General features: G+C 40.8%; 2 protein-coding genes across 2 annotated transcripts in view; both read right to left on the reverse strand.

Annotated features, from left to right (window-relative positions):
- The window catches only part of traf6 (TNF receptor-associated factor 6), a 41,317-nt gene extending 38,295 nt beyond the window's left edge, over positions 1-3,022 (reverse strand). Inside the window, exons 1-4 of the mRNA XM_042317942.1 lie at positions 2,880-3,022; positions 1,731-2,044; positions 413-563; positions 143-301 (exon numbers count right to left, since the gene is read on the reverse strand). Of these exons, the coding sequence (XP_042173876.1) occupies positions 143-301; positions 413-563; positions 1,731-2,044 (624 nt within the window). The 5' untranslated portion in view covers positions 2,880-3,022. The remainder of the gene's footprint in view (positions 1-142; positions 302-412; positions 564-1,730; positions 2,045-2,879) is intronic.
- Positions 3,023-8,804: 5,782 nt separating this feature from the next.
- On the reverse strand, positions 8,805-14,197 carry LOC112264257. The gene is made up of 10 exons (XM_042317944.1): positions 14,040-14,197; positions 13,202-13,400; positions 13,006-13,044; positions 12,636-12,752; positions 12,497-12,532; positions 12,084-12,143; positions 11,114-11,347; positions 10,030-10,133; positions 9,457-9,625; positions 8,805-9,279 (listed from the first exon to the last, which is right to left on the reverse strand). The coding sequence occupies exons 1-10, from the start codon at positions 14,120-14,122 to the stop codon at positions 9,052-9,054; spliced, it is 1,269 nt and encodes a 422-aa protein (XP_042173878.1). The 5' UTR covers positions 14,123-14,197; the 3' UTR covers positions 8,805-9,051.
- Between the last annotated feature and the right edge of the window lie 28 nt (positions 14,198-14,225).

A 14,225-nucleotide genomic window follows, 5' to 3' on the forward strand; every position in this document is an offset into this window, starting at 1 on the left:
GACTGAGACTATGGTCACGTTTTTTTCGAAAGCGCTGTGCTGCTATCTAAGCTAACTGAGGCGGTGCACCCGGCAGTCAATCCAATTAATCTTTATTTATTCAGGATAGTGCACTCAGCATGAATAAGTTGGTGATGCTTACCTTGCTGTCCTCGTAAACAAAGCTCTCTACACAGTCGGGACAGGACACAGGTCTCCGCTGGCAGTGTTGGCTTTGGTGCATCTCCAGCTGGCTCTTCCACACCGCGTCCTGGCACAGCGGACAAGGCACGGTGGCAAACTCACATTTCGTAACATGGCCCTGGCAGGGTGAGATGGCAGAGTGAGCTAATCATTTGGTTTCAACATGGCAACACAGTTGAAGTGATATGAACTAAGGTGTCAGCCATTGTCTGTGGAGAAGGATGCCTACATCCAGGCGGCGAAGCTCCATTTTGTCAGTGCAGCCTACGTTGGTGCAGCGCACCGTTAGGGAGAGGATCTCCCGCTTGGCAAAGTTATCTGGGAACAGCTGGTCTTCCCGTAGTACCTCGTTATCCACTGGACACCTCTGCCCTGTATCACTGGGGGGGAAAGAAAGAAAGAAAGAGAGAGAGAGATCAGTATGATGCTTGGGACCAGGGTTTCATTCATTAACAAACAGGAGAAACCATTTTAAAATGGAGGTAGGCCCTACTACCTGAACTTGTCCAATGAGAAGGCTCCTTTTTGAGATCACTTACAACCATTATCTTTTGAGGACTTATTCATTTGAAAAAAACTGTCCATGTATTCATCATTTTTAAAAATTGTACCTTTATTTAACCAGGCAAGTCAGTTAAGAACAAATTCTTATTTTCAATGACGGCCTAGGAACAGTGGGTTAACTGCCTGTTCAGGGGCAGAACGACAGATTTGTACCTTGTCAGCTCGGGGGTTTTGAACTTGCAACCTTCCGGTTACTAGTCCAACGCTCTAACCACTAGGCTACCCCGCCCCATCCTCATCATCTTGTGAAAAGGGACACACAAAGGTAGCTTGGTACTGTAATTGTAATTGTGGGGAAGTGAAGGTAGTGACAGAGCAAATCATCCAGAATATGGCCAATCATTTATCCAGTAAATCAGTAACCCAAGAGGCTGTCATCGCCCAGCCTGAGTCCATCTCAGACTGGCGCAAAAACATTTCTGGCTCTAGCGCCACATGGGGATTTTGAAACTCTATGGAGGGCCACATGACCGATTTGTTTGTCAAAATCGTTACGAGGGCCAGAAAAAGGGCATTTATATGAAAATATAGGTCTATTTTTATTTCTACATACTCTCTCTCGATTTAGATGTTCCTGTGACCTGCAGGGTTTGTTTTTTAACCCAAAATAAACCTCATGCGTCATCCCTATGACAGAAATGCAGCGTGGCGACAGATAACCATTGGCTAACCCCGGCACATGGACATGGATGTTGTACCGCTGTAATAGTAAGGTTGATTCATGAAATAAATTACCTTTAACCCCTGCGTCTCTCAGAGGAGCTGTGATTATAAAACACCCCGTAGTTCAGTTCTCTGTCCTCAACAACTTTAATGTTGACAATAAACATGCAGAGATAATTGTGGGTGCAGGGGTAAAGGAATAAGCAAATATTGTTATTTAAATCCTGGAGGGTATTTTCCCAAAGCAGGATACAGAAAGTTAGATAACTAACATGTAAATGTATCATTATCCTGTAAGTATTGGTACCGGGGAGGCTTACCGGATGGACTTCTCGATGCAGCTACGGCAGAAGCGATGGCCGCACGGCGTCTGTACGGCTGCCCTCAGGGCCATGAGGCAGATGGGGCACTCGTACTTGCTCTCCAGTGGAGGGTCGAACTCCACGTCGTAGCCTTGCAGTGGGGCGCCGCCCTGTAGGCTAGTGGGGGTACTCTCCGTGGGGCTCAGCGCAGAGTCGCTGCTCTCTTTCTCCAGCATGGCCAGCGCACAGTTGGACAGCTGTGACGCGGCCGCCCCACCACAACACGCTTCATCATTCTCCAGGCTGCTCTTATCACTCTCAAAGCAGGACATCTACACAAGGCGGAGAGAAAAGTGGAGAAAAAGCGATACGAGCCATTACCCCTCCACAAGTATTCACAGTGTTTTATTACACTGAAAAATATGCCTTCTGTGGAAATCACTGGGCTATGTTTCTCTCTCAGACGGTTGGAATGTTTCCTTCTTGAAATGTGTGTCATCAGTTCCACTTGGACTCAACTGTCTCCTGAGCTCTGTTCTCAGATCAGCCCGAGATAAGAAACTTCATAATGACTGTTCATGACTCAGGGGACCAAAAGGTAAGTATATGCCACAAAGGAGACAACACCTAGCGAACATCCTCAATTCAATGCCTTTTGCGTTAGCCAATTGACATGGTGGTTACAGTCTGAAACTACAGTAATTTACCTATATAAGGCTAGAAATTATCTTGCGAGCTTAGAAACCAGCAATCTGGGTTGCTAGCTTGTCAGGTCAGGGGCACAATAGGCGGGGGAATCTCAGTTCCTCATGCATTTCAAGCAAAGTAGCTGGATAGCTAATATTTCAGATAGTATGTCAATATCTGTAAACAACAAAACCTGTCTGACCTCGTGGTAACATAAGTGGTTAGCTGTTCAATATCCCGAAGCTCAAATATGAGAAGACAAGTTCAAAAGCAAGTAATAATCACAAATCATTGCACAACAAGTTAACGTTAGCTGGCTAGCGGTGTGGTAGCGATGATGCTGACACGGAACTTCGAAGTGCTTGAGATGACATTTCAACAAACTAACAAAACTAAACACTGTAATAAACACATGTATGCATGATTCGTGTATTAGTCCATGGTGTTGGAATATTTGACAATATGCGTGTTAATGCTTACCGTAGCCTTGAAAGTAAATCAGTTTTCTGGACTGACTCTCCTTAGCTAATTAATGACTTCCTGCATTTTCGTCACCCTTCTTCTCTGCCTCATTGGTGGTTTATGCCGGGCGGCAAAGGAATAAGTAGGACATTACCGCCACTGACTGGACGGGGTGACAATAAAAACAGCGGTTCTAATTTTATTCAGAAACACATTTGACAGTTTTTATTTAATTAAAGAAACACAATCGAGATGTAATTTAAACACTTTATACCGTTGTTTTTAATGACAAAAGGGTCATCAGAGCAACTTATACAAATACATACACATGTACTTCTTCCCCTAGGAACCTTTTTTCACCCCTACATCAATATCTTCCTTCACCACCACTTGGTTTCCAACGTCCTTATTATATCCTCCATATTTTCAGTCCTTGTTTGAAAACATCCTTGTCTGCTAACCCCTCATGACCTCTAGGGCCACCCTGCAGCTCATGGCCACTCTTCATCTCCTCATATCTCTTCAGCTCAGAGTCCTGAGTGACCAACATCCATTCCAAGCACTGACTGCACTGTGCACAGACTTCCTTTGTAGGTGGTTGGGCTTCTAGTATGACAAAGGTTCTTCCTTTAATCCCATTGTACTGCAATGCAAACAGAGTGATCAAAGCCCAAGTCAGTTTAAAAGCTAAAAGAAAAAATATGACAATATTATTCAGTCTTTAATAATACCTATTCCTCTGATATTTGATTCATTCATTGGTGATTTTAGTTGTGACCTGTGAGTCTAAACACGGGCAGTCTCCAACTTACAGGCAGTTTTCTTGGTGAGGTGGAGACAGACTGAGTCCCTCCGCAGCGCAGCAGAGACAGCGGTATTTGTCTGGTGGTGGGGTGCTCTTTGCAGCAGAAGCTGAATACACTGGCAGCCAGGTAAACATCCCAACGATCAGGATGTTCTTTCACCAAATCTGACACCAACCTGTCCAGGTATATGATAAAACATGTATGAAACAAAACACATGCCTATTATAACAAGTCAGCTGGGCTAGCATGTCATGTGTTTGGATTCAGAAAACTGACAAAAGATTATTGCAATCATTACCCAGTTCTATTTTGCGCTTCTTGAAAAATTATTTAAAAGTTAAGCAATGTCTGGGTTGCAATGCACTGGTAACAGCACGTGTTTCCGTTGGCGACTTCAATATTCTACAGGAAATTCTTCCAATCTTGCGACTGACTCACTGAACTGTCTTGCAATGATAGAAGGCAATCAACCTGCCACATAGTGCTCTATCCATGCAGCCTATTCCCCATCAGGAGACTGAAACGATTTGGCATGGGTCATCAGATCGGCACCGGAGCGCCAAGTCAAGGTCCAAAAGGCTTCTTAACAGATTCTACCCCCCAAGCCATAAGACTCCTGAACAGCTAATCAAAGGGCTACCCAGACCCCTCTTTTACGCTGCTGCTACTCTCGGTTTATAATCTATGCATAGTCACTTTAACGTTACCTACATGTACATATTACCTCAGCTAACCAGTGCCCCCGCACATTGACTCTGTACTGGTACCCCCCTGTATATAGTCTAGCTATTGTTATTTTACTGCTGCTATTTAATTATTTGTTACTTTTATTTATTTTTTTACTTATATTTTACTTAACACTTATTAGGTAAGCATTTCACTGTAAGGTCGACACCTGTTGTATTCAGCACGTGACAAATCAAATTTGATTTGATTTGATTTGACAAGCAACAAACTATCCATAAGCTTTTAAAATCTAGTGGCTGTGTAGCAAGGTACATTGGAGGACAAACCGGTCTACAAGGGACTTTGTTACTGGATCCAGTGACACTCCCAGAGGACGGTAGAATATGAGTTGGCCTGTCAGTTTTTTCAGATCCCCCAAAGCCGAGTTGATCTGTAAAATAAAAAAAATAGGAGGGGTACTTAATATTCATGAGATCATTTGGTACAACATACACAACCAATACAAGTGATTTTGTTTTCAGGTGGTGGTACAGTAACCCTAGCATAAATACATGCTGCACATACCGTATAAGAAACTACACAATACCATCTCTATAAACTAACCACAGTATCTCTTACCTCTACAGTCAGCATTACACCCAAACAACACAGGATTCCAACAGGGAAGCCGAAGCGAGAGATGAGGTCAGAGATGATTTTGGCAATCTCTTTACTGGTGCAGGTCTTCATGGGGTAGGCTTCCATCCATTTGGAATAGTAGTCCATTACAGTTAGTACAAATCTGTGTCCAATTTGGGTCTCTGGAAATGGCCCCTTCACTTCCATTGTCAGCCATTCCCATTTCTCCTTGATCTGGTTCAAATATCATAAAATGTAAGATATAAAAATAATACAAAATGTTAATAACCTTGTTCAAATCAAATTGTATTAGTCTTAGTCTTATTAGTATTAGTTTCTATTGGTCAAATTCAGGTGGTCCCTCCCCGTTTCGTTTGCTTATGTTTGGTTCCTAGTGAATACACCCCATGACAGGCTGAAACATATTTTGAAGACCTGTGTTGTTTGTTTACATCATTGTTATGGAAAACAATGGAGTAATAAAACCTTATATTTTGGGTATGATATAGAAAAACAGTTATGGCTAGCCTAAATATCGACAATAGCCGAATTAAAAAGCATTGCATTGGACATATTCCCAGATCTCTTCACAACAGCAGGACTTGCTTGTTTAGCTTTAAGACAAAAACGAATATAGTAATAACGTTAACTAGCTAACTAGTTTGTTATGATAAGTTATAATACGACATGATCTATAACATCGAAATGACCGTAAATCTGTCAGCTAGCCTCACAAGATAACGTTAGCTGCTAACTAACTTGTTGGCTAACCAGTTGCTCACACTACGTTGTTAGCGAATAGCGTGTTGTTAGTCAAATGCTGCAAGCTTTACCTGTGAAGCCTAACTTTTTTAGCACGCAACTGATTATTTTTATCATATGTATCATGCCCTCTATTCTTACAGCTGTAAACTGAACATGACATTTCTGATTTACAAATTGTTGATATTTTCCTTCTTCGTGTGTATTTCCGGCAGACTTAGACGTTGTGTTTATGTATTGGTGCCTTTCGAAGGTCTGGGGGGCGTATTGCACATTTGGTCACCCACAAATAAAAGGGAAAGGTGGAATGGGAAAATCTTACATTGCACCAGGTCGAAACCCTGCATCAAAGCTCAACAAGACACACAGAGCTTGATATTTTTTTTCTTCCTCATTAGTGGTTTTATGACTTGCGGCAAACGAAAAGGTTGTGCAACACCGCCACCAACTGGACAGGGTGGGAAAAAAGGAAAATAACACCATGTAAAATACCAAGTATGGGTAGCTGCAGCCCAATATGGTGACTAGGGTATGAGCGAGTGGGTGTGTCGAAATGCAGAGTTGCAGTTTTAAAGCCAATTTCCTGCAAATCTACACATTTTATCATAGGGGGTCCTCCAGATAGCATATGATAGCAAAATGTGTAGAATTGCTGGAAATTAGCTTTAAAACTGCAACATTTTCTCTTGGCCTCATGCCAAAATCTGTAATGTAGAATTATAAAACTGTAAATGTTTCCCTCTGCACCATGGCAAAATGTGTTAAAATGCAGTAAGTTAGCTGTTTTCCCGGGCCCCAAATGCAGTAGATCGAGTAGGTGTGTTTTGTATCAGGTGAAAGTTGATTGCATTCATTTTGGAACAGGGCTGCCTCCTGTTCAAAGCCCACGGTGAAGTCGGCTCAAAACAAAAGTGACGTAATTAGGCACATGGAGTAATGAATAGGATTCTGTGTTTACACATGCAAACTAATTGCTTTGGATAAAAACTATCTATAATGTAGGCTATTTAGCCGACACTTTTATCTACTTCATTAAGTCAGCATTTCCTCACCTCCCATCCTCTATCGTAATCGCTCCTCTTTCACTCCAGCTGCCAAACTAACCCTGATTCAGATGACCATTCTACCCATGCTAGATTACGGAGACGTAATTTATAGATCATAGATCGGCAGGTAATCAAATCAAATCAACATTTTTAAGGGTGCTCTCGAGCGGCTAGATGTGCTTTACCATTCAGCCATCAGATTTGCCACTAATGCTTCTTATAGGACACATCACTACACTCTATACTCCTCTGTAAACTGGTCATTTCTGTATACTCGTCACAAGACACATTGGTTTATGCTTATTTATAAAAACCCTCCTAGGCCTCACTCCCCCCGATCTGAGATATCTACTGCAGCCCTCATCTTCCACATACAACACCCGTTCTGCCAGTCACATTCTGTTAAAAGTCCTCAAAGCACACACATCCCTGGGTCGCTCCTCTTTTCAGTTCGCTGGAGCTAGCGACTGGAACGAGCTGCAACAAAACACTCAAACTGGACAGTTTTATCTCCATCTCTTCATTCAAAGACTCAATCATTGACACTCTTACTGACAGTTTCACTTCTCATTATGTATTTTTGTCTCTACCTTCTTGCCCTTTGTGCTGCTGTCTGTGCCCAACAGTGTTTTGATAAGAGAATTATGTTCTCAAGGTACATCACCCAATTTAATTATATAACTCAGTCTGCAAACCAGAATGTGTAAGATCCTGGTCGAATGAAACAGACGGAGCCCAGCTAAAATAGTCAAAAAGGTTTATTCACGGGAACGTTCTAAAGTCAAGAATACAAATCAATTAATTTTATACTGACTTCTCACGCACACACATTCACACAACCATACGCACACACATTCACACAAACAGACGCACACAATGTCCTCACTACCCAGCCGACAGAGATTAGGGAGACTTTGAGCCTTACTCCCTGTTCTCTCCCAAATCTCTGGTCAGGTCGGCAACGAACTTTGCTCAGTCTGTCTTTAAAATACCATAAAAACAAACATTAGCTATATTGTTTTACCCTAATTCTGACTAGAACTACACATTTATTGATTATAATTTTATACATTCTAATCAATTCCATACAATTATATGGTTTCAGGGTGGAATATTCTAATCATTCAATTAACAGATAAATCCCATTAACATGTTTGTACCATGATTTGTGCTGCTGCCAAGTTGTGTTGCTACCATGTTGTGTTGTCATGTGTTGCTGCCATGCTGTCTTAGGTCTCTCTTTATGTAGTGTAGTGGTGTCTCTCTTGTCGTGATGTGTGTTTTGTCCTATATTATTATTTTAATCCCAGCCCCCATCCCTGTCGGCCTTTTGTCTTTTGGTAGACCGTCATTGTAAATAAGAATTTGTTCTTAACTGACTTGCCTAGTTAAATAAAATGATCCAAAAGAAATTTAGTCATGTGTGCATACATTTAATGTATGGGTGCTCCGAGCAGGAATGGAACTCAAGCCTAGTGTTACAAGCACCATGCTCTACCAACTACAGAGGACCATATCTGCCATCCCAAATGGAAACTAGTTTAATTTAAATGTGTATTTTATGAAAAAGAGATATGTTTCTAGACAATGCACAATGCTGCCTTGTTGACATGACCCAGCGGCACAGATTACTGTTCCATTTGAGAAGGGTGCTCCTCCCTCCCCGCTTTGGCCCTTTCAAATCACGGGCCATAGACCGTTGCCCCCCAGTTCAGCATAATCAAATGTCTCTGTCTACTGTCCCCCAACAGAGTGGGAAGTAGCTGCCTAGTAGCCAACATCAAGGTGATAGTCACAGTAAGCAACAGTCTAACTAACCTATAGCAGAGCTCCTTACAACACGCCCACTCCTGTCCTTTCAACATGCCCACTCTCCCATACTCTGGTTCGCATAATGGACTGCAGCTACCCCATTCTCTAAAATACCCCATATCAGAGAGGAATAGATGAAGCACTGAAGCAGTATATAGATGTCTGCCCAAATGCATTATTAAACAACAATCTACTGTTTGAGCACACACAACTTGAAAACAACACTATCTGTTTTTATTTCATTACAAAACCTTTTATGACTGAGAAACTTATAAGTATATACACATTATAATCTCTTATTGTTCAAACTTCTTCCCCTAGGAACCTTTTTTCACTCCCAACAGCAATCTCTTCCTTCACCACCACTTGGTTTCCAACGTCCTTATTATATCCTCCATCTTTTCAGTCCTTGTTTGAAAAGCTTTCTCATTTACATCCAGTTCTTCATGTCCTTGTCTCCTAACCCCTCATGACCTCCAGGGCCACCCTGCAGCTCATGGCCACCCTGCAGCTCACACAGGTGTGGGTGTAGTCCTCATCCCCAAGTTTCATCTCCTCATATCTCTTCAGCTCTGAGTCCTGGCTGACCGTGCTCCATTGACTGCACTGATTGCACTCCACACGGACTTCCCTTTGAGGTGGCTGGGCATCTAGTATGACAAAGGTCCTTCCTTTTATCCCATTATCCTTCAATGCAAACAGGTTGGTCAAAGCACAAGTCAGTATAAACGCTCAACTAAAATATGATATAATTCAAACCTATTTCTATGTGCATTTTCTTCATTCATTCAATGGGAATCATTAATATGAGTATGTTTTGTTGTAGGAGTGGGACAGTCTAAACACGGGCAGTCTCCAACTTACAGGCAGCTTTCTTGGTGAGGTGGAGACAGACTGAGTCCCTCCGCAGCGCAGCAGAGACAGCGGTATTTGTCTGGTGGTGGGGTGCTCTTTGCAGCAGAAGCTGAATACACTGGCAGCCAGGTAAACATCCCAACGATCAGGATGTTCTTTCACCAAATCTGACACCAACCTGTCCAGGTATATGATGAAAAATGTATTCAAACAAAACACATGCATATTATAACGGGGCGGCAGGGTAGCCTAGTGGTTAGAGCGTTGGACCAGTAACTGGAAGGTTGCAAGTTCAAATCCCCGAGCTGACAAAGTACAAATCTGTCGTTCTGCCCCTGAACAGGCAGTTAACCCACTGTTCCTAGGCCGTCATTGAAAATGAGAATTTGTTCTTAACTGACTTGCCTAGTTAAAATAAAAAATAAAATAGCAAGTCAGTTGGGCTAGCATGACATGTGTTTGGATTCAGTAAACTGCCAAAAGATTATTGCAATCATCCCAATTCTATTTAGTAGACTATTATCCATAGTATAAGCTTTTAGAATCAGGTGGCTGTGTAGCAAGGTACATTGGAGGACAAACCGGTCTACAAGGGACTTTGTTACTGGATCCAGTGACACTCCCAGAGGACGGTAGAATATGAGTTGGCATGTCAGTTTCTTCAGATCACCCAAAGCCAAGTTGATCTGTAAAATTTAAAAAGAAAAGGGGAACTTAACAGGGGTTTGAACCAGTTCAGGGAACTGGACCAGAAAACAATAACATTTTTGGAGGAACAGAATCAGAACAGGGAACAAAAGTTGTTCCGGAACAGAAAACCATGGGTACCGGTTAATAAAGTAATTTTATTTCAAATCAAATAAAATTTTATTTGTCACATACACATGGTTAGCAGATGTTAATGTGAGTGTAGCGAAATGCTTGTATTGTCAAGAGTCTGGACATTGGCGAGAAGAATGCTAGGGAGTGGTGCACGATGTGCCCGTCTCCGGAGTCTGACCAGAAGACCGCCTCGTTTCCCTCTTTTACGGAGTCGTTTTTTTGGGTCGCCGGCTGGGATCCATTCCGTTGTCCTGGTTGAAAGGCAGAACACAGGATCCGCTTCGCGAAAATCATATTCTTGGTCGTACTGATGGTGAGTTGACGCTGATCTTATATTCAGTAGTTCTTCTCGACTGTATGTAATGAAACCTAAGATGACCTGGGGTACTAATGTAAGAAATAACATGTAAAAAAAACAAAAAACTGCATAGTTTCCTAGGAACGCGAAGCGAGGCGGCCATCTCTGTCGGCGCGGGAAGTGTTCAGTTCCAGGCCCACAAAAAATTGCTACAAAGCGCCTATGCAAAGCCCTCACTCTGTCACTCAGAAACGTATTCCAGTGCCTGCCTGCTGAACATCAAATCGGATTGTCACATATGCTGAATACAACAGGTGTAGTAGACCTTACAGTGAAACTTTATTTTGCTGGTCAGAACAGTGGAATGGAACTACACAAATGATGGTTTTGTTCAGAGCGAAACAATTGGAAAATAATTTTGGTTCCACCCCCGGTACTTAATATTCATGAGATAACTTAGTGCAAAACTTAATTTCCCCCCAAAACATTTTATTTAGGGCAGTACAGTAACACTTACATCCATACATGCATGCATGCGTCTCTTACCTCTAAAATGTGTGCTCGAGTCAAACAAGACAGGATTCCAACAGGGAAGCCAAAGCGAGAGATGAGGTCAGAGATGATTTTGGCAATCTCTTTACTGTTGTTGGTCTTCATGGGGTAGGCTTCCATCCATTTGGAGTAGTAGTCCATTACAGTTAGTACAAACTTGTGTCTACTTTTGGTCTCTGGAAATGGTCCCTTCACATCCATTGTCAGCCAATCCCATTTCTCCTTGATCTGGTTCAGATAAAGTAATTTGCAGTTATAATGTGTAGTTATATGTGTAGTTATAATGTGTAGTTATAATGTGTAGTTATAATGTGTAGTTATATGTGTAGTTATATGTGTAGTTATAATGTGTAGTTATATGTGTAGTTATAATGTGTAGTTAAATGTGTAGTTATATGTGTAGTTATAATGTGTAGTTATATGTGTAGTTATATGTGTAGTTATAATGTGTAGTTAAATGTGTAGTTAAATGTGTAGTTAAATGTGTAGTTATAATGTGTAGTTAAATGTGTAGTTATATGTGTAGTTATATGTGTAGTTATAATGTGTAGTTATATGTGTAGTTATATGTGTAGTTATATGTGTAGTTATAATGTGTAGTTAAATGTGTAGTTATATGTGTAGTTATAATGTGTAGTTATATGTGTAGTTATAATGTGTAGTTAAATGTGTAGTTATATGTGTAGTTATAATGTGTAGTTATATGTGTAGTTATATGTGTAGTTATAATGTGTAGTTAAATGTGTAGTTAAATGTGTAGTTAAATGTGTAGTTAAATGTGTAGTTATATGTGTAGCTATATGTGTAGTTATAATGTGTAGTTATATGTGTAGTTATATGCACATCCATTAACATGAGGTAATGGGCTGAGGAATACACACGACAGTAACCCTTTAAGTTGACATGGGTCAAAATAATGTTGTTGCCCGCTGTCCAGAATACAATGGTCTGTCAGAAACCTTACCTTGATTGCGTGCTTGGGGATAAAGATCAGACCTTGCTTTTCTAAAGTTGCAGATGGAATCTGAAATTGTCAGGAGTTCAGTTATTAAAGCACGTGTATGGAAAGGTTTAAGGTTATAGAAGACCTTTATAGGATGCTGTAATCATACACGGAACTGGCCCTAGAGGTCTGGGCCTCATCAACATCGTTTTGGTTGGGAGTAACAGTGACCCTACTTTTCAACACGCTCCTCCCTGGGATTTTTGAGCAGGTACTGTGCATTAAGCTGCTTGGATGAAAACATTTGGAATATTTGGCAAAAGATACATACATGGTTGTTCTGTAAGGTCTGTAAGGAATTAGGGGAACCCTTCCCAACCAACAATTTTGATGAGCTCAATCAGCTTCATAATGAGGGCTAACTCACAACTTACTTCTTTAGGCATGTCTTTTACAGCCCAGTCAATACTCTGAAAAACAAATAATTACTAAATAAATAAACATGAATTAAATATTTGTAAAAAAAAAAAAATCTTTAAAAAAATCTAGATAAGAGTGATATGTACTTTGTACCTGTGGAACACAGTAGTCGTCATGGAAACGACTTGGGTGCCATATACTGTGGTTTAAGTAGGTGGGTGGAGACTTCTCCCGTTGTGTCGACTCCTCAGGAACAAGATCCTCTGGAAACTGAAATCACCAGTAGAGGCAAAATACACTTCTATTTGTGAAATCAAAAAGGGAAATACATATGTGGCATATCCTTTAGTGTAAACAGCAACACCAATGGAAAACCGGTAGTACAGTTTACATATCCTTTAGTGTAAACAGCAACACCAATGGAAAACCAGTATTACAGTTTACATATCCTTTAGTGTAAACAGCAACACCAATGGAAAACTGGTAGTACAGTATTGCATTTTTTTAATGTTGCATTTCTCACCAAGGTTACTCTTTTCCTCCTTCCGGCTGTTTTCTGAAACTACAAGAACTCAACAATAAAACACAAAGTTCAACTCAACCAACAAAGCCAAAGCACGTTTCAAGAATCCCTCATATGTTAAATTCACAACCGCCAGACTCAGTTAGGTCTAATAGTTTAAATGAAAACAACACACCTGCCTCAATTGACTAAATACCTTTTTTTGTAGGTGACTAGGAAAGGCAAAGATAGTTGGTATTGCATCATCACGTAAACGCACTGTCTGCCCAGTTCTATCCATGCACCTCTCCTCAAAATGCTCTGAGCACAGTAAGGAATGAGGGGTTGGCTGCCAGTCTTTCCATTTCATCTGACCCACCCACTCTTTTATTCGTTTAGGATCACGCTTTGGAAAGCTGTTAACATAGGAAAAATGTTAAAAGAACCAAATGTAAACAACAGGGCAATCTGTGATTGTAACATACATTTTTGAACTTTTAAATGAATTATATATAACCATTGATTCTTGAAGAATATAACTTATAAATGCACCATGAGCTTAGTTCAACTGTCATACCCCATCAGAACCCAACATATAAGAGTGTAATTGTAAACAAACACTTTATAGCCTCACAACATTGCTAAAACTATCATTTTGACATCATGGATGGTCACTCTTGTCAGTCCTTGCATTCATAGCTATGTCTATGAATTTGACAGTAGTTACATTTCTCCAGCCCCATCCCTCATCTATTTACCAAAATTAGTGGCGAGGCTTTGTTATCGTTATTGTTTGAAATGCAAATCGAAAAATACAGGGATGAAACAGCGAGCACTTAGGCCGGGGTACTAAGGGGTGTTCATTTGTTTAGAAGTTACACGTTCTTTATGATAAGGTAACTAACATTTATGTCACATTCGTCTAAATCAAGGTATAGCCGATGTATTACTGGAAATCGTAATCTAGCTACACAAGCTAACCAAGCACTGTAGCTAACGTAAGCTGACTAGCTAGCTGGCCAAATGTCGACGTTAATCAGATGCTGAAAGCCTACCTGTGAAATGTAACCTTGTTTGTTTTATGTTTAACATTTTTAAACGTATTCCTACAGTTGAAAGCTGAACAACGCCCTGGCATTTTTGCTCGGTAGCTAGTTTTAGCTAACAACTATTAGACCAGGGAATATTAAAAAAAATAAACAAGGAAGTGACACACAGGAAGTTAACTTTTTTTAGGCTTC

The sequence above is a fragment of the Oncorhynchus tshawytscha genome, unplaced genomic scaffold, assembly GCF_018296145.1.
Source record: "Oncorhynchus tshawytscha isolate Ot180627B unplaced genomic scaffold, Otsh_v2.0 Un_scaffold_3036_pilon_pilon, whole genome shotgun sequence".
Taxonomy (NCBI): Eukaryota; Metazoa; Chordata; class Actinopteri; order Salmoniformes; family Salmonidae; genus Oncorhynchus; species Oncorhynchus tshawytscha.

Coding starts and splice junctions, on each gene's coding strand:
- LOC112264257 (XM_042317944.1), bottom strand. CDS start 14,122: ATGCCAGGGCGTTGTTCAGCTTTCAACTGTAGGAATACGTTTAAAAAT. Junction 13,401..14,039: donor AACAAGGTTACATTTCACAG/GTAGGCTTTCAG, acceptor CTATGTTAACAG/CTTTCCAAAGCGTGATCCTA. Junction 13,045..13,201: donor CTAGTCACCTACAAAAAAAG/GTATTTAGTCAA, acceptor GAGTTCTTGTAG/TTTCAGAAAACAGCCGGAAG.